The sequence below is a fragment of the Salvelinus namaycush genome, chromosome 21, assembly GCF_016432855.1.
Source record: "Salvelinus namaycush isolate Seneca chromosome 21, SaNama_1.0, whole genome shotgun sequence".
Taxonomy (NCBI): Eukaryota; Metazoa; Chordata; class Actinopteri; order Salmoniformes; family Salmonidae; genus Salvelinus; species Salvelinus namaycush.
In genome coordinates this window covers 55,967,677-55,994,432 of record NC_052327.1, presented here as the reverse complement: position 1 = coordinate 55,994,432, position 26,756 = coordinate 55,967,677, and the positions used below count along the sequence as shown (strand labels likewise).

Genomic DNA, 26,756 nt, shown 5'->3' with positions numbered 1-26,756 from the left:
CTTTTCTACAGTGTCATTCCATCAGATCACACGACATCACTACACCACGGAGAACCTTACCTGAGACGTACCTGTCCTGATCACTCCACTGTGACCAAATGGTAATGGTGAGTATAGAGATTGGACTGCTTTTGGGGGGGGGCTAATGGCTGCTATTCGGGGGTGGGGGGGAACAACTGTTTGATAATGAGGTTTTTAACTCTGAATTAATTTACAGATACAATATTTAAACTTCTAATAAGAATGGCAGCAGCATCGTCAGTCTGTTCGTATTCCTAGTGTTATTACTGCTAAATAACACACAATGATTGGACGCTACTGTAGGAGGTAACCGATGGCAACCATGGCGAGATTTACGTTTTGTAATTAGGGATACGAGGGGTAAGTGTAGGGTTGTTAGGTCAGGACATTTGGGAGAGAGGTCTGTTAAACTAGGTTATATCCTGCTCTGTTACATTAGGTTACATCCTGCTCCCTAGACCTGCTCTGTTATACTCGGTTACATCCTGCTCCCTAGACCTGCTCTCCAACAGTGGTTCCCTACTCCAGACCTCCAGGACACCAACAGCCTAACCACTGTTGGGGGTCCTGAAGGACTGGAGTAGGGAACCACTGTTGGGGGTCCTGAAGGACTGGAGTAGGGAACCACTGCTGGGGGTCATGGAGGACTGGAGTAGGGAACCACTATTGGGGGTCCTGGAGGACTGGAGTAGGGAACCACTGTTGGGGGTCCTGAAGGACTGGAGTAGGGAACCACTGTTGGGGGTCCTGGAGGACTGGAGTAGGGAACCACTGTTGGGGGTCCTGAAGGACTGGAGTAGGGAACCACTGTTGGGGGTCCTGGAGGACTGGAGTAGGGAACCACTGTTGGGGGTCCTGGCGGACTGGAGTAGGGAACCACTGTTGGGGGTCCTGGCGGACTGGAGTAGGGAACCACTGTTGGGGGTCCTGGAGGACTGGAGTAGGGAACCACTGTTGGGGGTCCTGGAGGACTGGAGTAGGGAACCACTGTTGGGGGTCCTGGAGGACTGGAGTAGGGAACCACTGTTGGGGGTCCTGGAGGACTGGAGTAGGGAACCACTGTTGGGGGTCCTGAAGGACTGGAGTAGGGAACCACTGTTGGGGGTCCTGGAGGACTGGAGTAGGGAACCACTGTTGGGGGTCCTGGCGGACTGGAGTAGGGAACCACTGTTGGGGGTCCTGGCGGACTGGAGTAGGGAACCACTGTTGGGGGTCCTGGAGGACTGGAGTAGGGAACCACTGTTGGGGGTCCTGGCGGACTGGAGTAGGGAACCACTGTTGGGGGTCCTGGAGGACTGGTGTAGGGAACCACTGTTGGGGGTCCTGGAGGACTGGTGTAGGGAACCACTGTTGGTGGTCCTGAAGGACCGGAGTTAGGCTGTTGAGGGTCCTGGAGGACTGGTGTAGGGAACCACTGCTGCAGACAAAGGGCAACTAATCTGTTTTTGAGGATAGGGACCTTGACCACCTCTTATCCTCAGTGAATGGTGATCCTTTGGAACACATTGAGATGAGACGATACTGTACCTAACAATGAATTGTGAGTAGTGATAGCCAGAACATGTCTGTGTCATAAAACCAATGTATTAGCTGGTAGTGTGTTAATAAAGGTGCTGCTAACACAACTGTAGCACTGTTGTACACTGATGAGAGATACACACGCCGGGCTCAGCACACCTTGTGTCAGTCAGAGCTTTAATCATACTGCACCATTCCTTGTTGTGTGATTGGCTCTATTCAAATCAATCAAACTTTATTTAAAGGGGCTTTTGATCTATATCAGAAAATATTTGTATATTTAAAAAGTTTGTGGAATTGGAGAAAAAAAAGAAGTGTTTCCACATATGAATAACCTATTTTAATTGTTGTTGTTGTGATTATTAATACTGCTATCTATTATTGTTATTGTTAATAGCAGTATCAATGTTAACATTAGTAATATTATTATTAATATTATTTATATCTATGTCATTATATTCTGTCATTAATTCTATTGGACCATCCACTTTACGAAATAGACAAGACCTACAGTACAGAGTGAGAGAGATTATTTCCGTCAGGTAGCCTGTACTCTCTCTCTCTCACAGACTCCACCCCGTTGCTATTTCAAGCAGATACCGTTCATTTCCGAGGGAGCAGTCTTTCGAAAAGTATCTCACACCTAGCTGAGTGAGAAACTCAACAACCAATATCGATTAAACTGATTCCAAAATTAATTATTTCCCGGAACAGAATTTGTTAAAACGAAAAACAGACAAACACACAGCGCTCTCGGTTAGAATACTTGGAACTTTTATATTCACTTTTATATTCCATTTTCCTGGGACTGGCAACTACATTGTACATCCAACGGTCACAACCGATCTTCGAAATGAGTATCGTGGCTCAAGACCATGTATTTTTGTCCGCTTTGCAGCCCAAGACCGCCGTCAGCACCTACGCGGTCCCGTCCGAGTTTCAGCTCGGGGGGAATGGGGGCACCCTGTCGGATGAGGTGGCCCGGGGAAAGCGGGTCCAGCAGCAGGTTGCTATGCGGCTCGCCGAGAAATCTTCGACGCTTCCGAGACAGAACGGCTCAGCAGCACACTATTCCTCCTCAGGTAGGACCGAACTAATCTCCTATGGTGACATGGCACTCAAATGTACAGCAGGCTACTGATTTGACACATACGTAAACTATTGACTTGGCAATAACATGTGTTTACTGTAGCTGAACAATGTATATAGCGTATCTCTACTATATGCCCATATGGGCCGATCCAGACCCGTTAAACGCGCATAAATGGAACGTTATTTCAATTTTTATGTACTTTTCTATAATACCATATTCTGATCTGGAATTTATGCTATGAAAATAGCATGCTATTCACCAGCTAACTATTCGTTTGTGGTGGAGATGAAGGTGTGGCGCAGGTGTGTGTCTAGGATTGTCTAGGACGTGTGTCTACAGATAAACCATATTCTGTCCTTGATTTAATTCCCTAATAATTCCACAGCTTTTACTCGAGGGAGGAAACCACGAATAAAGTCGAGCGAACCTACCAGTTCTGAGTGGGGAAAAAATAATCTACTTTATTTATTATTTTGTTGTGGATATAAATAACACAATTTTCTATCCACTGTGATTTACAACTTGATAAGAGCTCGGTAAATGAGTCATCCGTTTGGATAAGAGGATTGTAAATATAAATTACAATTGTTTTAGATTTACTGGAGACCAAATGTGAAACAAGTCATACGGCAACAAACTGAAACATATCAACTTTCCCACGGTGAAGTTTATGAAATACAGTGTGCCGTTAATGCAGAATTTAAATTGTATGTCCTTTTAACTTTGTACCACGTTACATATGCCTATCTGGAGCCAATATCAATAAGGCCCACTGTGTTTCCTGAGAGTTGCTAGCATTAGTAGGTCATAATAGGCTAACGTCGTGCAATCATTTAGGGGGACATGTAGCCTATTAGAATCATGATGGGAACTCAGACCCCCAACGTAGCAGTTTAAACCTGGATCCCGGTGTGCTGTTCACCATTACTGGACCATTGTCATTAGGCTACAGCTCCATGATTAGTACAAATACAGGGTCTTCATGGAACTATTGGTCAACCCCCTGTTGAATTTGACTATGGCAACTTTCAGGATTAAAATGTTTTATTCACCAATATATTTAGTTGTGTACAAAGCTGTCCAAACCTGTTTTTAATGGTTCATAAATACTTTCCTATCCCTAAATAATCTACAAGATCAGAGTATTATTTTTTTTTAATCTACCAATTGGTGCTGAAACGGAGACGAATATGCATATATTTAAATGACTTTGTTTCTCTGATCACTAATGTTCTGAACCCGTTTCCTCGATATATTCTAGTCAATGTATTTGAGTCTGTTGACAAAATCAAATAATTGGGGATGGCTGAAGATAAATGTACTGAAAAGCCTTTTGTACCTCTGAGTATCTGTGTTTGACTTTCCACACCTGTCAGGTTTGTTTTCTCTCCATGCAGGAAATGTTGGAGGGAAAGTATTCATTCATTCATTCGCACGCACACACACACACACACACACACACACACACACACACACACACACACACACACACAGACACACAGACACACAGACACACACACACACACACACACACACACACACACACACACACACACACACACACACACACACCACACACGAACACACACCTCTAGCACCATGTTGGCTTGTAATTATGTTTCTCCTTCTTCGGACACTTCCCTATCGGTTGACTTGTTCACATGACCGTATTAGCTGAGTGGACCGTGCTGAAGACATGACATGACCGTATTAGCTGAGTGGACCGTGCTGAAGACATGACATGACCGTATTAGCTGAGTGGACCGTGCTGAAGACATGACATGACCGTATTAGCTGAGTCGACCGTGCTGAAGACATGACATGACCGTATTAGCTGAGTCGACCGTGCTGAAGACATGACATGACCGTATTAGCTGAGTGGACCGTGCTGAAGACATGACATGACCGTATTAGCTGAGTGGACCGTGCTGAAGACATGACATGACCGTATTAGCTGAGTCGACCGTGCTGAAGACATGACATGACCGTATTAGCTGAGTCGACCGTGCTGAAGACATGACATGACCGTATTAGCTGAGTCGACCGTGCTGAAGACATGACTACGGTTTAGTGTGTGGTACCTGTGTAGTCTGCAGACATGGGAGCAGAAACAGGATATGTCGCATAGCGTTTCTTTTCTAATAAACCCCCCCGCCTAAAACAAAAAACAGATTGTTGACTCACTGATCTAAACCTCTCACTTCATGGGAAATATATAGGCAACTGTTCTCTGACTATTACCATGCTGTAATTTAGGGTATGACCAGCTTGGTGTATCATACCTCTCCACTCATACAGTGAAACTGGTCCGGTATATCCCGAAGGCAGACAGAGACACACCTACCTGAAGAAGACAGCAACAGTCAACAGGACTTCTTCTATCTGGGACAACACAGTCATGGGGTGTTGTGGTGTTGTCAGCAGGGCCTCAGCCATGGGGTGTTGTGGTGTTGTCAGCAGGGCCTCAGCCATGGGGTGTTGTGTTGTTATCAGCAGGGCAGGGCCTCAGTCATGGGGTGTTGTGGTGTTGTCAGCAGGGCCTCAGCCATGGGGTGTTGTGTTGTTATCAGCAGGGCAGGGCCTCAGTCATGGGGTGTTGTGGTGTTGTCAGCAGGGCCTCAGCCATGGGGTGTTGTGGTGTTGTCAGCAGGGCCTCAGCCATGGGGTGTTGTGGTGTTGTCAGCAGGGCCTCAGCCATGGGGTGTTGTGGTGTTGTCAGCAGGGCAGGGCCTCAGCCATGGGGTGTTGTGGTGTTGTCAGCAGGGCCTCAGCCATGGGGTGTTGTGGTGTTGTCAGCAGGGCAGGGCCTCAGCCATGGGGTGTTGTGGTGTTGTCAGCAGGGCAGGGCCTCAGCCATGGGGTGTTGTGGTGTTGTCAGCAGGGCAGGGCCTCAGTCATGGGGTGTTGTGGTGTTGTCAGCAGGGCAGGGCCTCAGTCATGGGGTGTTGTGGTGTTGTCAGCAGGGCAGGGCCTCAGCCATGGGGTGTTGTGGTGTTGTCAGCAGGGCAGGGCCTCAGCCATGGGGTGTTGTGGTGTTGTCAGCAGGGCAGGGCCTCAGTCATGGGGTGTTGTGTTGTTGTCAGCAGGGCCTCAGCCATGGGGTGTTGTGGTGTTGTCAGCAGGGCCTCAGCCATGGGGTGTTGTGGTGTTGTCAGCAGGGCAGGGCCTCAGCCATGGGGTGTTGTGGTGTTGTCAGCAGGGTCTCAGCCATGGGGTGTTGGGGTGTTGTCAGCAGGGTCTCAGTCATGGGGTGTTGTGGTGTTGTCAGCAGGGCAGGGCCTCAGTCATGGGGTGTTGTGGTGTTGTCAACAGGGCAGGGCCTCAGCCATGGGGTGTTGTGGTGTTGTCAGCAGGGCAGGGCCTCAGTCATGGGGTGTTGTGGTGTTGTCAGCAGGGCCTCAGCCATGGGGTGTTGTGTTGTTGTCAGCAGGGCAGGGCCTCAGTCATGTGGTGTTGTGGTGTTGTCAGCAGGGCCTCAGCCATGGGGTGTTGTGTTGTTATCAGCAGGGCAGGGCCTCAGTCATGGGGTGTTGTGGTGTTATCAGCAGGGCAGGGCCTCAGCCATGGGGTGTTGTGGTGTTGTCAGCAGGGTCTCAGCCATGGGGTGTTGTGGTGTTGTCAGCAGGGTCTCAGCCATGGGGTGTTGTGGTGTTGTCAGCAGGGTCTCAGCCATGGGGTGTTGTGGTATTATCAGCAGGGCAGGGCCTCAGCCATGGGGTGTTGTGGTGTTGTCAGCAGGGCCTCAGCCAATGGGGTGTTGTGGTGTTATCAGCAGGGCAGGGCCTCAGCCATGGGGTGTTGTGGTGTTGTCAGCAGAGCCTCAGCCATGGGGTGTTGGGGTGTTGTCAGCAGGGTCTCAGCCATGGGGTGTTGTGGTGCTGTCAGCAGGGCCTCAGCCATGGGGTGTTGTGGTGTTATCAGCAGGGCCTCAGCCATGGGGTGTTGTGGTGTTGTCAGCAGGGTCGCAGTCATGAGGTGTTGTGGTGTTGTCAGCGGGGTCTCAGCCATAGGGTGTTGTGGTGTTGTCAGCAGGGCAGGGCCTCAGCCATGGGGTGTTGGGGTGTTGTCAGCAGGGCAGGGCCTCAGCCATGGGGTGTTGTGGTGTTGTCAGCAGGGTCTCAGCCATGGGGTGTTGTGGTGTTGTCAGCAGGGCCTCAGCCATGGGCTGTTGTGGTGTTGTCAGCAGGGCCTCAGCCATGAGGTGTTGTGGTGTTGTCAGCAGGGCCTCAGCCATGATGTGTTGTGGTGTTGTCAGCAGGGCCTCAGCCATGGGGTGTTGTGGTGTTGTCAGCAGGGTCTCAGCCATGGGGTGTTGTGGTGTTGTCAGCAGGGCAGGGCCTCAGCCATGGGGTGTTGGGGTGTTGTCAGCAGGGCAGGGCCTCAGCCATGGGGTGTTGGGGTGTTGTCAGCAGGGCAGGGCCTCAGCCATGGGGTGTTGTGGTGTTGTCAGCAGGGCCTCAGCCATGAGGTGTTGTGGTGTTGTCAGCAGGGCCTCAGCCATGGGGTGTTGTGGTGTTGTCAGCAGGGCAGGGCCTCAGCCATGGGGTGTTGTGGTGTTGTCAGCAGGGCCTCAGCCATGGGGTGTTGGGGTGTTATCAGCAGGGCCTCAGCCATGGGGTGTTGTGGTGTTGTCAGCAGGGCCTCAGCCATCGGGTGTTGTGGTGTTGTCAGCAGGGCCTCAGCCATGGGGTGTTGGGGTGTTGTCAGCAGGGCCTCAGCCATGGGGTGTTGTGGTGTTGTCAGCAGGGCCTCAGCCATGGGGTGTTGGGGTGTTGTCAGCAGGGCCTCAGCCATGGGGTGTTGTGGTGTTGTCAGCAGGGCCTCAGCCATGGGGTGTTGTGGTGTTGTCAGCAGGGCCTCAGCCATGGGGTGTTGTGTTGTTGTCAGCAGGGCCTCAGCCATGGGGTGTTGTGGTGTTGTCAGCAGGGCCTCAGCCATGGGGTGTTGTGGTGTTGTCAGCAGGGCCTCAGCCATGGGGTGTTGTGTTGTTGTCAGCAGGGCCTCAGCCATGGGGTGTTGGGGTCTTGTCAGCAGGGCCTCAGCCATCGGGTGTGTCTCTCTTTTCTGTCTACATTTCTCACCTCTCACTCTTTCCCTCTCTTTTTCTTACCTTATCCTTCACCAACCGGTTTGTTGCCTGAGGCTCTGACTCAGCTAAGCATGAAGCTCACACACCTTTACCTTCTGCCTACCTGCCTGGAAACACACACACACACACACACACACACACACACACACACACACACACACACACACACACATACACACACACACACACACACACACACACACACACACACACACACACACACACACACACACACACACACACACACACACACAGACAGTCTTTCAACATTGTACTGGACGTTAGCAGTGGTAAAAGTATTGCTTCCATTCAGTATAAAGTATTCCATCTGTGGTGCCAATCTGCCCCACAGTCTTGTTGTCCCTGTGTGGCCTGTTTCCGAGCCTGTTGGGAAATCACTTGCTGGGCTATAGGTCTCACCCTGTACTTCAACACAGGGGATCAGTCCCTTTGAGGTTTGAGAGAGAGAGAGGATGTCAGGGGGACCAGTCCCTTTGAGAGAGAGAGAGAGAGAGAGATGTCAGAAATCAGCTCAATGTAATTGAAGAATCCATAGACTCTAACCAATTCTGGGAAAATTGGAAAACACTAAACAAACAACAACACGAAGAATTATCTATCCAAAATGGAGATGTATGGGTAAACCACTTCTCCAATCTTTTTGGCTCTATAACAAAGAATAAAGAGCAAAAACATATACATGATCAAATACAAATCCTAGAATCAACTATTAAAAACTACCAGAACCCACTGGATTCTCCAATTACCTTGAATGAGTTACAGGACAAAATAAAAACCCTCCAACCCAAAAAGGCCTGTGGTGTTGATGGTATCCTTAATGAAATGATCAAATATACAGACAACAAATTCCAATTGGCTATACTAAAACTCTTTAACATCGTCCTTAGCTCTGGCATCTTCCCCAATATTTGGAACCAAGGACTGATCACCCCAATCCACAAAAGTGGAGACAAATTTGACCCCAATAACTACCGTGGAATATGCGTCAACAGTAACCTTGGTAAAATACTCTGCATTATCATTAACAGCAGACTCGTACATTTCCTCAATGAACACAATGTACTGAGCAAATGTCAAATTGGCTTTTTACCAAATTACCGTACAACAGACCATGTATTCACCCTACACACCCTAATTGACAACCAAACAAACCAAAACAAAGGCAAAGTCTTCTCATGCTTTGTTGATTTCAAAAAAGCCTTCGACTCAATTTGGCATGAGGGTCTGCTATATAAATTGATGGAAAGTGGTGTTGGGGGTAAAACATACGACATTATAAAATCCATGTACACAAACAACAAGTGTGCGGTTAAAATTGGCAAAAAACACACACATTTCTTCACACAGGGTCGTGGGGTGAGACAGGGATGCAGCTTAAGCCCCACCCTCTTCAACATATATATCAACGAATTGGCGCGGGCACTAGAACAGTCTGCAGCACCCGGTCTCACCCTACTAGAATCCGAAGTCAAATGTCTACTGTTTGCTGATGATCTGGTGCTTCTGTCACCAACCAAGGAGGGCCTACAGCAGCACCTAGATCTTCTGCACAGATTCTGTCAGACCTGGGCCCTGACAGTAAATCTCAGTAAGACCAAAATAATGGTGTTCCAAAAAAGGTCCAGTCGCCAGGACCACAAATTCCATCTAGACACCGTTGCCCTAGAGCACACAAAAAACTATACATACCTCGGCCTAAACATCAGCACCACAGGTAACTTCCACAAAGCTGTGAACGATCTGAGAGACAAGGCAAGAAGGGCATTCTATGCCATCAAAAGGAACATAAATTTCAACATACCAATTAGGATCTGGCTAAAAATACTTGAATCAGTCATAGAGCCCATTGCCCTTTATGGTTGTGAGGTCTGGGGTCCGCTCACCAACCAAGATTTCACAAAATGGGGCAAACACCAAATTGAGACTCTGCATGCAGAATTCTGCAAAAATATCCTCAGTGTACAACGCAGAACACCAAATAATGCATGCAGAGCAGAATTAGGCCGATACCCACTAATTATCAAAATCCAGAAAAGAGCCGTTAAATTCTACAACCACCTAAAAGGAAGCGATTCCCAAACCTTCCATAACAAAGCCATCACCTACAGAGAGATGAACCTGGAGAAGAGTCCCCTAAGCAAGCTGGTCCTAGGGCTCTGTTCACAAACACAAACACACCCCACAGAGCCCCAGGACAACAGCACAATTAGACCCAACCAAATCATGAGAAAACAAAAAGATAATTACTTGACACATTGGAAAGAATTAACAAAAAAACAGAGCAAACTAGAATGCTATTTGGCCCTAAACAGAGAGTACACAGTGGCAGAATACCTGACCACTGTGACTGACCCAAACTTAAGGAAAGCTTTGACTATGTACAGACTCAGTGAGCATAGCCTTGCTATTGAGAAAGGCCGCCGTAGGCAGACATGGCTCTCAAGAGAAGACAGGCTATGTGCTCACTGCCCACAAAATGAGGTGGAAACTGAGCTGCACTTCCTAACCTCCTGCCCAATGTATGACCATATTAGAGAGACATATTTCCCACAGATTACACAGATCCACAAAGAATTTGAAAACAAATCCAATTTTGATAAACTCCCATATCTACTGGGAGAAATTCCACAGTGTGCCATCACAGCAGCAAGATTTGTGACCTGTTGCCACAAGAAAAGGGCAACCAGTGAAGAACAAACACCATTGTAAATACAACCCATATTTATGCTTATTTATTTTAACTTGTGTGCTTTAACCATTTGTACATTGTTACAACTCTGTATATATATAATATAACATTTGTAATGTCTTTATTGTTTTGAAACTTCTGTATGTGTAATGTTTACTGTTAATTTGTATTGTTTATTTCACTTTTGTATAATATCTACCTCACTTGCTTTGGCAATGTTAACACATGTTTCCCATGCCAATAAAGCCCCTTGAATTGAATTGAATTGAATTGAGAGAGAGAGTATGACAGGGGGACCAGTCCCTTTGTGAGAGAGAGAGAGAGAGAGAGAGTATGTCAGGGGGACCAGTCCCTTTGAGAGAGAGAGAGAGGATGTCAGGGGGACCAGTCCCTTTGAGAGAGAGAGAGAGAGAGAGAGAGAGAGAGAGAGAGTATGTCAGGGGGACCAGTCCCTTTGAGGTTTGAGAGAGAGAGAGAGTATGTCAGGGGGACCAGTCCCTTTGAGAGAGAGAGAGAGAGAGAGAGAGAGAGAGAGAGAGAGAGAGAGAGAGAGGATGTCAGGGGGACCAGTCCCTTTGAGAGAGAGAGAGAGAGAGAGAGAGAGTATGTCAGGGGGACCAGTCCCTTTGAGAGAGAGAGAGAGAGAGAGAGAGGATGTCAGGGGGACCAGTCCCTTTGAGAGAGAGAGAGAGAGAGAGTATGTCAGGGGGACCAGTCCCTTTGAGAGAGAGAGAGAGAGAGAGAGAGAGAGAGAGAGAGAGAGAGAGAGAGAGTATGTCAGGGGGACCAGTCCCTTTGAGGTTTGAGAGAGAGAGAGTATGTCAGGGGGACCAGTCCCTTTGAGAGAGAGAGAGAGAGAGAGTATGTCAGGGGGACCAGTCCCTTTGAGAGAGAGAGAGAGAGAGAGAGGATGTCAGGGGGACCAGTCCCTTTGAGAGAGAGAGAGAGAGAGAGAGAGAGAGAGAGAGAGAGAGTATGTCAGGGGGACCAGTCCCTTTGAGGTTTGAGAGAGAGAGGATGTCAGGGACACCAGTCCCTTTGAGAGAGAGAGAGAGAGAGTATGTCAGGGGGATCAGTCCCTTTGAGGTTTGAGAGAGAGAGAGAGTATGTCAGGGGGACCAGTCCCTTTGAGGTTTGAGAGAGAGAGTATGTCAGGGGGACCAGTCCCTTTGAGAGAGAGAGAGAGAGACAGAGAGAGTATGTCAGGGGGACCAGTCCCTTTGAGAGAGAGAGAGAGAGAGAGAGAGAGAGAGAGAGAGAGAGAGAGAGAGAGAGAGAGAGAGAGAGAGAGAGAGAGAGAGAGAGAGAGAGAGAGAGAGAGAGAGAGAATGTCAGGGGGACCAGTCCCTTTGAGAGAGAGAGAGAGAGAGAGTATGTCAGGGGGACCAGTCCCTTTGAGAGAGAGAGAGGATGTCAGGGGGACCAGTCCCTTTGAGAGAGAGAGAGAGAGTATGTCAGGGGGACCAGTCCCTTTGAGAGAGAGAGAGTATGTCAGGGGGACCAGTCCCTTTGAGGTTTGAGAGAGAGAGTATGTCAGGGGGACCAGTCCCTTTGAGAGAGAGAGAGAGAGTATGTCAGGGGGACCAGTCCCTTTGAGAGAGAGAGAGAGAGAGAGAGAGAGAGAGAGAGAGAGAGAGAGAGAGAGAGAGTATGTCAGGGGGACCAGTCCCTTTGAGAGAGAGAGAGAGAGAGAGAGAGTATGTCAGGGGGACTAGTCCCTTTGAGAGAGAGAGAGAGAGAGAGAGAGAGAGAGAGAGAGAGCGAGAGAGCGAGAGAGAGAGTATGTCAGGGGGACCAGTCCCTTTGAGGTTTGAGAGAGAGAGGATGTCAGGGGGACCAGTCCCTTTGAGAGAGGGAGAGAGAGTATGTCAGGGGGATCAGTCCCTTTGAGGTTTGAGAGAGAAAGAGAGTATGTCAGGGGGACCAGTCCCATTTCCTTTGTGTTAGGATATGACAGGGGCCAACAGTCATTTCTGTGAGATCATTTCTGGTAAATGAAGGATCTGTCTGGACCCGTCTATGCTCACAGCTCCCCTATAATTTAAGCAGGTCATGTCACAGCATGTGAAACATTTAAATGTAATCAAATTGTCTCCTCTCTCTGCACACACTGGTTCTCACAAACATATTCCTCTGGGACAGGATGCATCATCAGTCTATCTGGACTATAAATGCACTTTGTTTATGTCTCCATTTACAGTAGTTACTGTACAAATATGTTTTAGAACAATGACAATAACAATATGTATCTTATAGAACAATAACAATAACAATAACAATATGTATGTTTTAAAACAATAACAATATGTATCTTATAGAACAATAACAATAACAATAACAATATGTATGTTTTAAAACAATAACAATACGTATCTTATAGAACAATAACAATAACAATATGTATCTTATAGAACAACAACAATAACAATAACAATATGTATGTTATAGAACAATAACAATAACAATATGTATGTTATAGAATAACAACAACAACAATATGTATGTTATAGAATAACAACAATAACAATATGTATGTTATAGAATAACAACAATAACAATATGTATGTTATAGAATAACAACAATAACAATATGTATGTTTTAAAACAATAATTACAATGTGTTTGTTAATATGTATTGGACATTAAATTACATTTCTATTGAAAAACATAGTTTTAGATATTTGTAGTTTAAACACAAACCCTCACCCTAACCCCTAACCCCTAACCCCTAACCCTAAACATAACCCCTAACCCTAACCTGTGTCAGTTTCACTATAAATAAGATAACAGAGACACCCTCACCCTCACCCTCACCCCTAACCCCTAACCCTAAACATAACCCCTAACCCTGACCCTAACCCTAAACATAACCCCTAACTCTAACCCCTAACCCTAACCCTGACCCTCACCCCTAATCCTAACCCCTCACCCTAACCCAACCCTAACCCCTCACCCTAACCCCTACCCCTAACCCCTAACCCAACCCTAACCCTGACCCTCAGCCTAACCCTAACCCAACCCTAACCCCTAACCCTAAGCATAACCCCTAACCCCTAACCCTGACCCTCACCCTCACCCCTAACCCCTCACCCTCACCCCTAACCCCTCACCCTAACCCTAACCCCTAACCCTGACCCTCACCCCTAACCCCTCACCCTCACCCCTCACCCCTAACCCCTCAACCCAACCCTAACCCTAACCATAAGGTCACTGCTCTCTGTCAGTTATTACGGCTGTCTGTCTCTCTGTCTCTGTGTCTGTCTCTCTGTCTCTGTGTCTGTCTCTCTGTCTGTCTCTCTGTCTCTGTGTCTCTCTCTCAGGACTTCACTTACACAGCAACAGTTATTAAGGCTGTCTGTCTCTCCTGAGGACACTGCGCTGTTTTCTTTTAAATACTTTAACTGTGCTTCATTTCAACGTGTCTGAAGTAATACATCCAATGGAATAGCCCCGATGCTAATCCCGCCCCTCCGGCGCTACAGCCTTGCTCACATGCTCAAAGTATTTAAAAGAAAACAAATGCTATTTGCACCCAGGTTAGGCTGGTGTGACGCAGGTACTGTATCAGTATTGTTGTCCTGACAACCAGGTCAGAATATAGCTGATCACATGTTGGTGTAATGGGTGGTGTGTCTGTGTGTTTGTGTGTGTGTGCGCGCCAAGGTGTGTGTGTGTGTGTGTGTGTGTGTGTGTGTGTGTGTGTGTGTGTGTGTGTGTGTGTACGCAGGTGTGCTTGTATGTGTGTGCGTGTGTGTGTGTGTGTGTGTGTGTGTGTGTGTGTGTGTGTGTGTGTGTGTGTGTGTGTGTGTGTGTGTGTGTGTGTGTGTGTGTGTGTGTGTGTGTGTGTGCGCGCAGACGTGCTTGTATGTGTGTGCGTGTGTGTGTGTGTGTGAGTAAACAGCAACCTGAGTTGTTGGTCTTGTATAGTTTATGCAAAAAGGTCCAGTTAGTTAGTTTACATTATTAGGTGTTATTATGACATTATGATCCCTTTCCGCTCTCTCTGGGTCTGATTCCGACTCAGACTTACCGTATGCAGGTGCATGATGGGCTTTGCAGGCGTGGTTCCCTTGCACACGCTGAATACATTTAATGTAACTACTGAAAACCCTCCCACTTGCTGGCCAACATATTTTCTCATGGAAGTTTTCATTCAATAGGGTTTTCAGTATATGTATCTAAAGCCATCCCCTTTAAATTTGGTGTACCTTTAATTTGAATTTTCTCTGACAGACTCAGAAAATATACGGAGAGAACGGTTCAGAATATTACGGATCAATGAAAGAATGCCGAGTAAATACAAACGTACGGGTCTTGTTCTCAGCACCAATTGTTAAATTGAAAAATACTCTGATCTTCTATATTATTTAGGGTTAGGAAAGTATTTATGAATAATATATATTTTTTAAATGATTTGGAGTGCCTGACAAAAAAAATACAGTGGTTTGATTCTTCAATATTCAATTGTTCAATCCATGAAATATTGAAAGGTGAGAAAAGTGTACAATAGGAGTTGACCAGTAGTCCTATAAATCTACCCTGATAATCCTAACTAATCATGGAACTGTGATGACAACGGTCCGGGTCATCGTTGAACCGTGAGCCAGGCTCCAGGTTTAAACTGCTACATAATGATTCTAATAGGTTACACTCCAAAAGGGTTCTTTGTAAGGCAAAGGCTTCTACCTAGAACCTCATGGTACTGTAGCACCAATTCCTCTATGGGGACAAACCCGAAGAACCCTACATGGTTCTACTTACCACCTTTTTTCCCCCCAAAGAGTGTACATGTCCCAAATTATTGTAATAGGTGAACCTAATATGATCCACTATAGCAAACGATCCTCAGGAACAACCACACAAATATCACACAGGAAACAAAGGTAAACTAACACTAAAGTTATAAATGTGAGGAAACTAACACTAAAGTTATAAATGTAAGGAAACTAACACTAAAGTTATAAATGTGAGGAAACTAACACTAAAGTTATAAATGTGAGGAAACTAACACTAAAGTTATAAATGTGAGGAAACTAAGACTAAAGTTATAAATGTGAGGAAACTAACACTAAAGTTATAAATGTGAGGAAACTAACACTAAAGTTAGAAATGTGAGGAAACTAACACTATAAATGTGAGGAAACTAACACTAACACTAAAGTTATAAATGTGAGGAAACTAACACTAAAGTTATAAATGTAAGGAAACTAACACTAAAGTTATAAATGTGAGGAAACTAACACTAAAGTTAGAAATGTGAGGAAACTAACACTAAAGTTATAAATGTAAGGAAACTAACACTAAATGTAATCTCTGCATGTTATAAGGCATTTCATCAACTTCACTGTGGAAAAGGTGATACTTGAGTTCTGCTGCCATGTGACTTGTTTCACATTTTATCTCCAGCACATAATAAGGTCAAATAGATCAAAAATCATTTTCATGTACATTTACAATCCCCTTATCGAAACGGAATGCTCATTTACCTTGCTCTTATCAATAGCTCTGATCAAGTTGTAAATTACGATGGATGGAGAATGGTGTTATTCCATTCCACACCTTTATATATTTGATCTCCACCCCCAAAAAGAATAGCGGTTAAATAGCAGGATGTTCTCATGTTTAACTTCCAGGTCAGAATACGCGTGGAGAGAAAAGTGCATAAAAAAATTAATTATGTTCCATTTACGCACGCTTAACTCGGGTGGGAATCCCCCCCCCTCCCCTTAGCTGTCTAACACCTATACTCTCCTACTCTCCACACGGTCCCGTGTGGCTCAGTTGGTAGAGCATGGCACTTGCAACGCCAGGGTTGTGGGTTCAATTCCCACGGGGGGACCAGGGTTCAATTCCCACGGGGGGACCAGGATGAATATGTATAAACTTCCCAATTTGTAAGTCGCTCTGGATAAGAGCGTCTGCTAAATGACTTAAATGTACTATGTAGCTATCAACAACAGCTGCCTATGTAAACCGTACTTTATGAAGGGACCTACAGTTATAACCACACTGGACCTTGTATCCAGTCATACTATAATAAAATGTCCCAACAAGTTTTACGATGTCATATCCCATATTATTATACTAGTTATGTCAATGTCATTTCAATGTTTGTTATGGGTGTGGAGGTGGCGGTAAATAACACAAGGCCTCGTTGTTTTGGTGGGCTTCCGAGTGGCGCGGAGGTCTAAGGCACTGCTTCTCAGTGCAAGAGGCGTCACTATAGTACCTGGTTCGAATCCAGGCTGTATCACATCCGGCCGTGATTGGGAGTCCCATGGGGCGGTGCACAATTCGCCCAGCGTCGTCGGGGTTTGGCCGGAGTAGACTGTCGTTGTAAATAAGAATTTGTTCTAAACTGACTTGCCTGGTTAAATTAAAAATATATATATTTTTTAAATGTCAGGTCCTTCCTTAGTATTGTCTTTAAATTGGATCAGGCTTTGGTGGGCTGATTCAGGTCCTTCCTTAGTGTTGTCTTGTGGCTCAGGCCCCGTGTGGCTCAGTTGGTAGAGCATGGCGCTTGCAACGCCAGGGTTGTGGGTTCGTTTCCCACGGGTGGCCAGTACAAAAAAAAAAAAAAAAAAAAAAAAGTATGAATGTATGTACTTGTAAGTCGCTCTGGATAAGAGCGTCTGCTAAATGACTTAAATGTAAATTTAATGTAAATGTCTTTAAATTGGATCAGGCTTTGGTGTGCGGTTTAATGACTGTCAGATTTTCCCTCTCTTTTGTTTTCTAGAACACGGCGGATCTTCAACAATGAAGTACCATACCTTCAACCCAGGGTTCAGCTCCAAGTCCTACGCCTACACAGCCTCCAGACCTGTCATGGTGAGTGGTAGTCCTGTCTACACAGGCTCCAGACCTGTCATGGTGAGTGGTAGCCCTGTCTACACAGCCTCCAGACCTGTCATGGTGAGTGGTAGTCCTGTCTACACAGGCTCCAGACCTGTCATGGTGAGTGGTAGCCCTGTCTACACAGCCTCCAGACCTGTCATGGTGAGTGGTAGTCCTGCCTACACAGCCTCCAGACCTGTCATGGTGAGTGGTAGCCCTGTCTACACAGGCTCCAGACCTGTCATGGTGAGTGGTAGTCCTGCCTACACAGCCTCCAGACCTGTCATGGTGAGTGGTAGCCCTGTCTACACAGCCTCCAGACCTGTCATGGTGAGTGGTAGCCCTGTCTACACAGCCTCCAGACCTGTCATGGTGAGTGGTAGCCCTGTCTACACAGGCTCCAGACCTGTCATGGTGAGTGGTAGTCCTGTCTACACAGCCTCCAGACCTGTCATGGTGAGTGGTAGCCCTGTCTACACAGCCTCCAGACCTGTCATGGTGAGTGGTAGCCCTGTCTACACAGGCTCCAGACCTGTCATGGTGAGTTGTAGTCCTGTCTACACAGCCTCCAGACCTGTCATGGTGAGTGGTAGTCCTGTCTACACAGGCTCCAGACCTGTCATGGTGAGTGGTAGTCCTGTCTACACAGCCTCCAGACCTGTCATGGTGAGTGGTAGTCCTGTCTACACAGCCTCCAGACCTGTCATGGTGAGTGGTAGCCCTGTCTACACAGCCTCCAGACCTGTCATGGTGAGTGGTAGCCCTGTCTACACAGCCTCCAGACCTGTCATGGTGAGTGGTAGCCCTGTCTACACAGCCTCCAGACCTGTCATGGTGAGTGGTAGTCCTGCCTACACAGCCTCCAGACCTGTCATGGTGAGTGGTAGCCCTGTCTACACAGGCTCCAGACCTGTCATGGTGAGTTGTAGTCCTGTCTACACAGCCTCCAGACCTGTCATGGTGAGTTGTAGTCCTGTCTACACAGGCTCCAGACCTGTCATGGTGAGTGGTAGCCCTGTCTACACAGCCTCCAGACCTGTCATGGTGAGTGGTAGCCCTGTCTACACAGCCTCCAGACCTGTCATGGTGAGTGGTAGTCCTGTCTACACAGCCTCCAGACCTGTCATGGTGAGTGGTAGCCCTGTCTACACAGCCTCCAGACCTGTCATGGTGAGTGGTAGTCCTGTCTACACAGGCTCCAGACCTGTCATGGTGAGTGGTAGTCCTGTCTACACAGCCTCCAGACCTGTCATGGTGAGTGGTAGTCCTGTCTACACAGGCTCCAGACCTGTCATGGTGAGTGGTAGCCCTGTCTACACAGCCTCCAGACCTGTCATGGTGAGTGGTAGTCCTGTCTACACAGCCTCCAGACCTGTCATGGTGAGTGGTAGTCCTGTCTACACAGCCTCCAGACCTGTCATGGTGAGTGGTAGCCCTGTCTACACAGCCTCCAGACCTGTCATGGTGAGTGGTAGTCCTGTCTACACAGCCTCCAGACCTGTCATGGTGAGTGGTAGTCCTGTCTACACAGCCTCCAGACCTGTCATGGTGAGTGGTAGTCCTGTCTACACAGCCTCCAGACCTGTCATGGTGAGTGGTAGCCCTGTCTACACAGGCTCCAGACCTGTCATGGTGAGTGGTAGCCCTGTCTACACAGCCTCCAGACCTGTCATGGTGAGTGGTAGTCCTGTCTACACAGCCTCCAGACCTGTCATGGTGAGTGGTAGCCCTGTCTACACAGCCTCCAGACCTGTCATGGTGAGTGGTAGCCCTGTCTACACAGCCTCCAGACCTGTCATGGTGAGTGGTAGTCCTGTCTACACAGCCTCCAGACCTGTCATGGTGAGTGGTAGCCCTGTCTACACAGCCTCCAGACCTGTCATGGTGAGTGGTAGTCCTGTCTACACAGCCTCCAGACCTGTCATGGTGAGTGGTAGTCCTGTCTACACAGCCTCCAGACCTGTCATGGTGAGTGGTAGTCCTGTCTACACAGCCTCCAGACCTGTCATGGTGAGTGGTAGCCCTGTCTACACAGCCTCCAGACCTGTCATGGTGAGTGGTAGCCCTGTCTACACAGGCTCCAGACCTGTCATGGTGAGTGGTAGCCCTGTCTACACAGCCTCCAGACCTGTCATGGTGAGTGGTAGCCCTGTCTACACAGCCTCCAGACCTGTCATGGTGAGTGGTAGTCCTGTCTACACAGCCTCCAGACCTGTCATGGTGAGTGGTAGTCCTGTCTACACAGCCTCCAGACCTGTCATGGTGAGTGGTAGCCCTGTCTACACAGCCTCCAGACCTGTCATGGTGAGTGGTAGCCCTGTCTACACAGCCTCCAGACCTGTCATGGTGAGTGGTAGCCCTGTCTACACAGCCTCCAGACCTGTCATGGTGAGTGGTAGCCCTGTCTACACAGGCTCCAGACCTGTCATGGTGAGTGGTAGTCCTGTCTACACAGGCTCCAGACCTGTCATGGTGAGTGGTAGTCCTGTCTACACAGCCTCCAGACCTGTCATGGTGAGTGGTAGCCCTGTCTACACAGCCTCCAGACCTGTCATGGTGAGTGGTAGCCCTGTCTACACAGGCTCCAGACCTGTCATGGTGAGTGGTAGCCCTGTCTACACAGCCTCCAGACCTGTCATGGTGAGTGGTAGCCCTGTCTACACAGGCTCCAGACCTGTCATGGTGAGTGGTAGCCCTGTCTACACAGGCTCCAGACCTGTCATGGTGAGTGGTAGTCCTGTCTACACAGCCTCCAGACCTGTCATGGTGAGTGGTAGTCCTGTCTACACAGCCTCCAGACCTGTCATGGTGAGTGGTAGCCCTGTCTACACAGCCTCCAGACCTGTCATGGTGAGTGGTAGCCCTGTCTACACAGGCTCCAGACCTGTCATTGTGAGTGGTAGCCCTGTCTACACAGGCTCCAGACCTGTCATGGTGAGTGGTAGTCCTGTCTACACAGCCTCCAGACCTGTCATGGTGAGTGGTAGTCCTGTCTACACAGGCTCCAGACCTGTCATGGTGAGTGGTAGCCCTGTCTACACAGCCTCCAGACCTGTCATGGTGAGTGGTAGCCCTGTCTACACAGGCTCCAGACCTGTCATGGTGAGTGGTAGTCCTGTCTACACAGGCTCCAGACCTGTCATGGTGAGTGGTAGCCCTGTCTACACAGCCTCCAGACCTGTCATGGTGAGTGGTAGTCCTGTCTACACAGGCTCCAGACCTGTCATGGTGAGTGGTAGTCCTGTCTACACAGCCTCCAGACCTGTCATGGTGAGTGGTAGTCCTGCCTACACAGCCTCCAGACCTGTCATGGTGAGTGGTAGTCCTGTCTACACAGGCTCCAGACCTGTCATGGTGAGTGGTAGTCCTGTCTACACAGGCTCCAGACCTGTCATGGTGAGTGGTAGCCCTGTCTACACAGCCTCCAGACCTGTCATGGTGAGTGGTAGCCCTGTCTACACAGGCTCCAGACCTGTCATGGTGAGTGGTAGTCCTGTCTACACAGGCTCCAGACCTGTCATGGTGAGTGGTAGCCCTGTCTACACAGCCTCCAGACCTGTCATGGTGAGTGGTAGTCCTGTCTACACAGGCTCCAGACCTGTCATGGTGAGTGGTAGTCCTGTCTACACAGGCTCCAGACCTGTCATGGTGAGTGGTAGTCCTGTCTACACAGCCTCCAGACCTGTCATGGTGAGTGGTAGTCCTGTCTACACAGGCTCCAGACCTGTCATGGTGAGTGGTAGTCCTGTCTACACAGCCTCCAGACCTGTCATGGTGAGTGGTAGCCCTGTCTACACAGCCTCCAGACCTGTCATGGTGAGTGGTAGTCTTAGGCACTAGGTATTACAAACAATACCGGCCTACCAGAACATATTCTTACTCTTAGGGAAATATTGCATCCCTTACACATCCAGTGGTTTCTGGATATCAGATCATACGTTCGGCAAAAGGCCCATGAGGACCTAAGCGGTTGGTCATCGCCAAATAAAGACATTATAGACACTATCTGTTTACATGAACACGTGGACAGTATACTGTGTGTTTGCCCTCTGCAGCTCCCTGTAAATATACAGTGGGATGGTTTCTCAGTGCAGTGTGCCAGAGCCAGTGAGCCAGGTCTTCTCTGGAAGTGTGGTATTTCACAGCAGCTCTCCACCAATCTCTCCAGGACCTTAAGTCCACCCTCCAGAATCCTCTACATCTCACAGTCAGAATGTTTCCACCCTCCAGAATCCTCTACATCTCACAGTCAGAATGATTCCACCCTCCAGAATCCTCCACATCTCACAGTCAGAATGATTCCACCCTCCAGAATCCTCCACATCTCACAGTCAGAATGTTTCCACCCTCCAGATTCCTCCACATCTCACAGTCAGAATGATTCCACCCTCCAGATTCCTCCACATCTCACAGTCAGAATGATTCCACCCTCCAGATTCCTCCACATCTCACAGTCAGAATGATTCCACCCTCCAGAATCCTCCACATCTCACAGTCAGAATGTTTCCACCCTCCAGATTCCTCTACATCTCACAGTCAGAATGTTTCCACCCTCCAGATTCCTCTACATCTCACAGTCAGAATGATTCCACCCTCCAGATTCCTCCACATCTCACAGTCAGAATGTTTCCACCCTCCAGATTCCTCTACATCTCACAGTCAGAATGATTCCACCCTCCAGATTCCTCCACATCTCACAGTCAGAATGTTTCCACCCTCCAGATTCCTCTACATCTCACAGTCAGAATGATTCCACCATCCAGAATCCTCTACATCTCACAGTCAGAATGTTTCCACCCTCCAGATTCCTCCACATCTCACAGTCAGAATGATTCCACCCTCCAGAATCCTCCACATCTCACAGTCAGAATGATTCCACCCTCCAGATTCCTCCACATCTCACAGTCAGAATGATTCCACCCTCCAGATTCCTCCACATCTCACAGTCAGAATGTTTCCACCCTCCAGATTCCTCCACATCTCACAGTCAGAATGTTTCCACCCTCCAGATTCCTCCACATCTCACAGTCAGAATGATTCCACCCTCCAGAATCCTCCACATCTCACAGTCAGAATGATTCCACCCTCCAGATTCCTCCACATCTCACAGTCAGAATGTTTCCACCCTCCAGATTCGTCCACATCTCACAGTCAGAATGATTCCACCCTCCAGAATCCTCCACATCTCACAGTCAGAATGATTCCACCCTCCAGAATCCTCCACATCTCACAGTCAGAATGTTTCCACCCTCCAGATTCCTCTACATCTCACAGTCAGAATGATTCCACCCTCCAGATTCCTCCACATCTCACAGTCAGAATGTTTCCACCCTCCAGATTCCTCTACATCTCACAGTCAGAATGATTCCACCCTCCAGATTCCTCTACATCTCACAGTCAGAATGTTTCCACCCTCCAGATTCCTCCACATCTCACAGTCAGAATGATTCCACCCTCCAGATTCCTCCACATCTCACAGTCAGAATGAGTCCACCCTCCAGATTCCTCTACATCTCACAGTCAGAATGATTCCACCCTCCAGATTCCTCCACATCTCACAGTCAGAATGATTCCACCCTCCAGATTCCTCCACATCTCACAGTCAGAATGTGTCCACCTCATGTTAGCATAGCAGATGTCATTAGACTATGACACCATTACACAATGACACTCTTGAATGAACTTTCATTGATACATTCATTGATTTAATGAATGTAATATTTTTCCAGACGTATATTGTGTTTTTGTAATAGATTCAGCAAATATCCATTAGATTATTTAAGTACATCATTCAGATGACAGGGTAATATAGCAGCAACATAAAGAATTCCATTAGTGGCCTTGTTGACTGTAAAAGAAAATCAAAAACCTAACAATTTCCCATGACTTTACAATTAGCGTTGCGCAATGTAGGTGCACAGACTTTCATTTGTGTCAACCACTCCCTTTTATGACAGTGACTTATTGCATTTACAGAATCTAATAAGGATTCAACAAGCCTTTGTTCCATCGTGCCCCTAAGCTTTCTATTGCGGGGGGGGGGGGGGGGGTTGTGTCTCGGGGGGTTGTGTCTCGGGGGGTTGGTTAAACGTCTTCTTCGTTATTCTTCTTCTCCTCCCATCCTTCTCCTCATTCCTCATCTTCTCCTCCTCTTCCTCTTCCCCTCCACCTCCTCCTTCCTCCCCTCCTCTTTTCCCCCTCCTATTCCTCCTCCTCTGTCCCCCAGACACCCAATGTGTCTCACTACTCAGGCGGTTTCTCCTCCCACTCGGCGGTGGACCTGGGAGGTGGTCAGAGGGTCACCATGGGAGGTGGAGGAAGAGGAGGAGGTGGTGGAAGAGGAGGAGGTGGAGGTGGAGGAGGAGGTGGAGGGTACATGTACCAAGATGACATGCGCACAGGAGGGGGTTCCCTAGGAGGAGGGGGCTACCAGGTAACATTTTAAGGATTCACTTTATTTTAATGATGTATTGTATTTTAGTGATTTATTGTATTTTAATGATTTACTGTATTTTAATGATTTATTGTATTTTTATTATTTACTGTATTTTAATGATTTACTGTATTTTAATGATTTATTGTATTTGAATAATTTACTGTAGTTTTATTATTTACTGTATTTTAGTGATTTACTGTATTTTAATGATTTATTGTATTTTAATGATTTACTGTAGTTTTATTATTTACTGTATTTTAATGGTTTATTGTATTTTAATAATGTATTGTATTCTGTGTACTGTAAATCTATGTGTACTGAATCTATACCACATAACAAATATATTTTAATGATTAATTATAATTACTTTACTATATATACAGTATTTAGTATACAGTAATAATTGCTTTAATTAGTGTGTCTACAGTAATATACTGTAAATTCCATGGTGCTGGTTTATTTATGTTTTGTTCTACAGGTAGGAGGGGTCTCCCGGGGAGGAGGAGGGGGCAACATGAGGGGCCAACAGATGTCCTCTGTGATCCGGACGATGAGCCGTGGGCCAGACCCAGAGATCTCTCTGCGCGCCATGAGGCTCCAGAACCTGCCTGCACAGGTATAGTAATTTATATATTATGTTTTGTGTGTGTATTGTGTGAACGTCAAAGTTTTTTCTTGCAAGTGTTGTTCTATGTATCTGTATTGTTGATGTCTTTCTACCTGGATGGATGATGATCTGGATTGATGGGGATCTGGAATGATGATGATCTGGATTGATGATGATCTGGAATGATGATGATATGGATTGATGTGGATGTTGATGATGATGATCTGGATTGATGATGATCTGGATTGATGATGATCTGGATTGATGATGATCTGGATTAATGATGATCTGGATTGATGGGGCTCTGGATTGATGATGATCTGGATTGATGTGGATGTTGATGATGATCTGGATTGATGGGGATCTGGATTGATGATGATCTGGATTGATGTGGATGTTGATGATGATCTGGATTGATGGGGATCTGGATTGATGTGGATGTTGATGATGATGATATGGATTGATGTGGATGTTGATGATGATCTGGATTGATGGGGATCTGGATTGATGTGGATGTTGATGATGATCTGGATTGATGGCGATGTTGATGATGATCTGGATTGATGGGGATCTGGATTGATGTGGATGTTGATGATGATCTGGATTGATGATCTGGATTGATGGGGATCTGGATTGATGTGGATGTTGACGATGATCTGGGTTGATGATGATCTGGGTTGATGATGATCTGGGTTGATGATGATCTGGATTGATGATGATCTGGATTGATGTGGATGTTGATGATGATCTGGATTGATGGGGATCTGGATTGATGATCTGGAATGATGATGATCTGGATTGATGATGATCTGGATTGATGTGGATGTTGACGATGATCTGGGTTGATGATGATCTGGGTTGATGATGATCTGGGTTGATGATGATCTGGATTGATGATGATCTGGATTGATGTGGATGTTGACGATGATCTGGGTTGATGATGATCTGGGTTGATGATGATCTGGGTTGATGATGATCTGGTTTGATGTGGATGTTGATGATGATCTAGATTGATGATGATCTGGGTTGATGATGATCTGGATTGATGATGATCTGGATTGATGTGGATGTTGATGATGATGATCTGGATTGATGTGGATGTTGATGATGATGATCTGGGTTGATGATGATCTGAATCTTGTTCTCAGCCGTCTCCGGTGGCAGCCTGGGTGGCCGCTGACGTCAGCGATGGCTGCAGCCTGGCCTCAGACCGCGATGCCACCTTCAGCCGACAGCAGTCTGTCTACAGCACTGTTAGCGGAGGAGCCTACAGCTCTGGGACACAAATGAGACAGGCAGGAGGAGGAGGGTCCATGGTACCCATGAGGCGCTCACTCAGCGGGACACTAGCCCAGGGCGGAGGAGGGGAGATGATGGTTGGTGGAGCCCTACCGGAATTTTGACACGAGATTAACACATTCCGTTTGCATGGCATGTGAAATGACTCGATAACCTGTTTCTTATACAATTGAAATGTGTTTAGGAACAAACAATGCACTCCTAACTAGCTTTACATGCTGACCACACCGCTCGCGTTGCAAAATAAATGTACGGATACATGTCATTCAATCATTTCATCCACGAGCGTCTGCGTCGCTAGGCGCTAAAATACAACTTGGTTCTTTGTCAAAAGCAAAGACAGGCTTAAAGTGTCACAGTACAGCCTTCTTCACAGTAAAAAAAAACATTTTATTTTATAACGATTGTATTTCCAACAGATGTTTTTAATACGTATGTTTCTAAACATCCGGTAGGGAGGAGAGGAGATGATGACGGTCCAGCAGCAGCATTCCTTTAAAGGACCAGCGTTCCGCACCATCAGCAGGATCAACAACAGGAACAACAGGATGTCCATGGGCTCCATGTCTGGGGCTTCTACCTTCCCCCCCCCCGGGGGCTCCATGTCTGGGGCTTCTACCTTCCCCCCCCCCGGGGGATACAGCAGCGTCGATGGAGGAGGTGGGTTCGTGATGGGCCAGGTGAGGGTAACGATATGTTACATTTCATTTCATTTGCATGTAAATGTATTTTTTGAGGTCAACATAAAGAACCCACTATAATAATACAACACAATATTTATTTAACCTGGCAAGTCAGTTAAGAACAAATTCTTATTTACAATGACAGCCTACCGGGGAACAGTGGGTTAACTGCCTTGTTCAGGGGCAGAACAACAGATTTCTTTACCATGTCAGTTCGGGGATTCGATCTTCTAACCTTTCGGTTACTAGTCCAACGCTCTAACCACTAGGCTACCTGCCGCCGCAATATAACAATAGAACCTAATGTAACAGAGCAACACTGGGAGGTGAGCCCTCTGTATATCCACATAACCCATGATCAATGATGGGCTGGGCCTAATCTGAGAAGTATTCTTAGCCACTGTTACACTATCACTATTTTACCTGCCTTGGTGTTTTTATGTTGCAATACTATTATTAG

The 26,756-nt window shown here is 47.2% G+C and overlaps 1 protein-coding gene across 1 annotated transcript in view; it reads left to right on the top strand.

The window, feature by feature from the left end:
* The first annotated feature begins 2,167 nt into the window (after positions 1–2,167).
* The window catches only part of pkp3a (plakophilin 3a), a 51,164-nt gene continuing 26,575 nt past the window's right edge, over positions 2,168–26,756 (top strand). Inside the window, exons 1-7 of the mRNA XM_039017031.1 lie at positions 2,168–2,621; positions 17,174–17,265; positions 23,498–23,600; positions 23,688–23,704; positions 24,186–24,323; positions 25,463–25,690; positions 26,069–26,293. Coding sequence (XP_038872959.1) covers positions 2,393–2,621; positions 17,174–17,265; positions 23,498–23,600; positions 23,688–23,704; positions 24,186–24,323; positions 25,463–25,690; positions 26,069–26,293 — 1,032 coding nt within the window. The 5' untranslated portion in view covers positions 2,168–2,392. The remainder of the gene's footprint in view (positions 2,622–17,173; positions 17,266–23,497; positions 23,601–23,687; positions 23,705–24,185; positions 24,324–25,462; positions 25,691–26,068; positions 26,294–26,756) is intronic.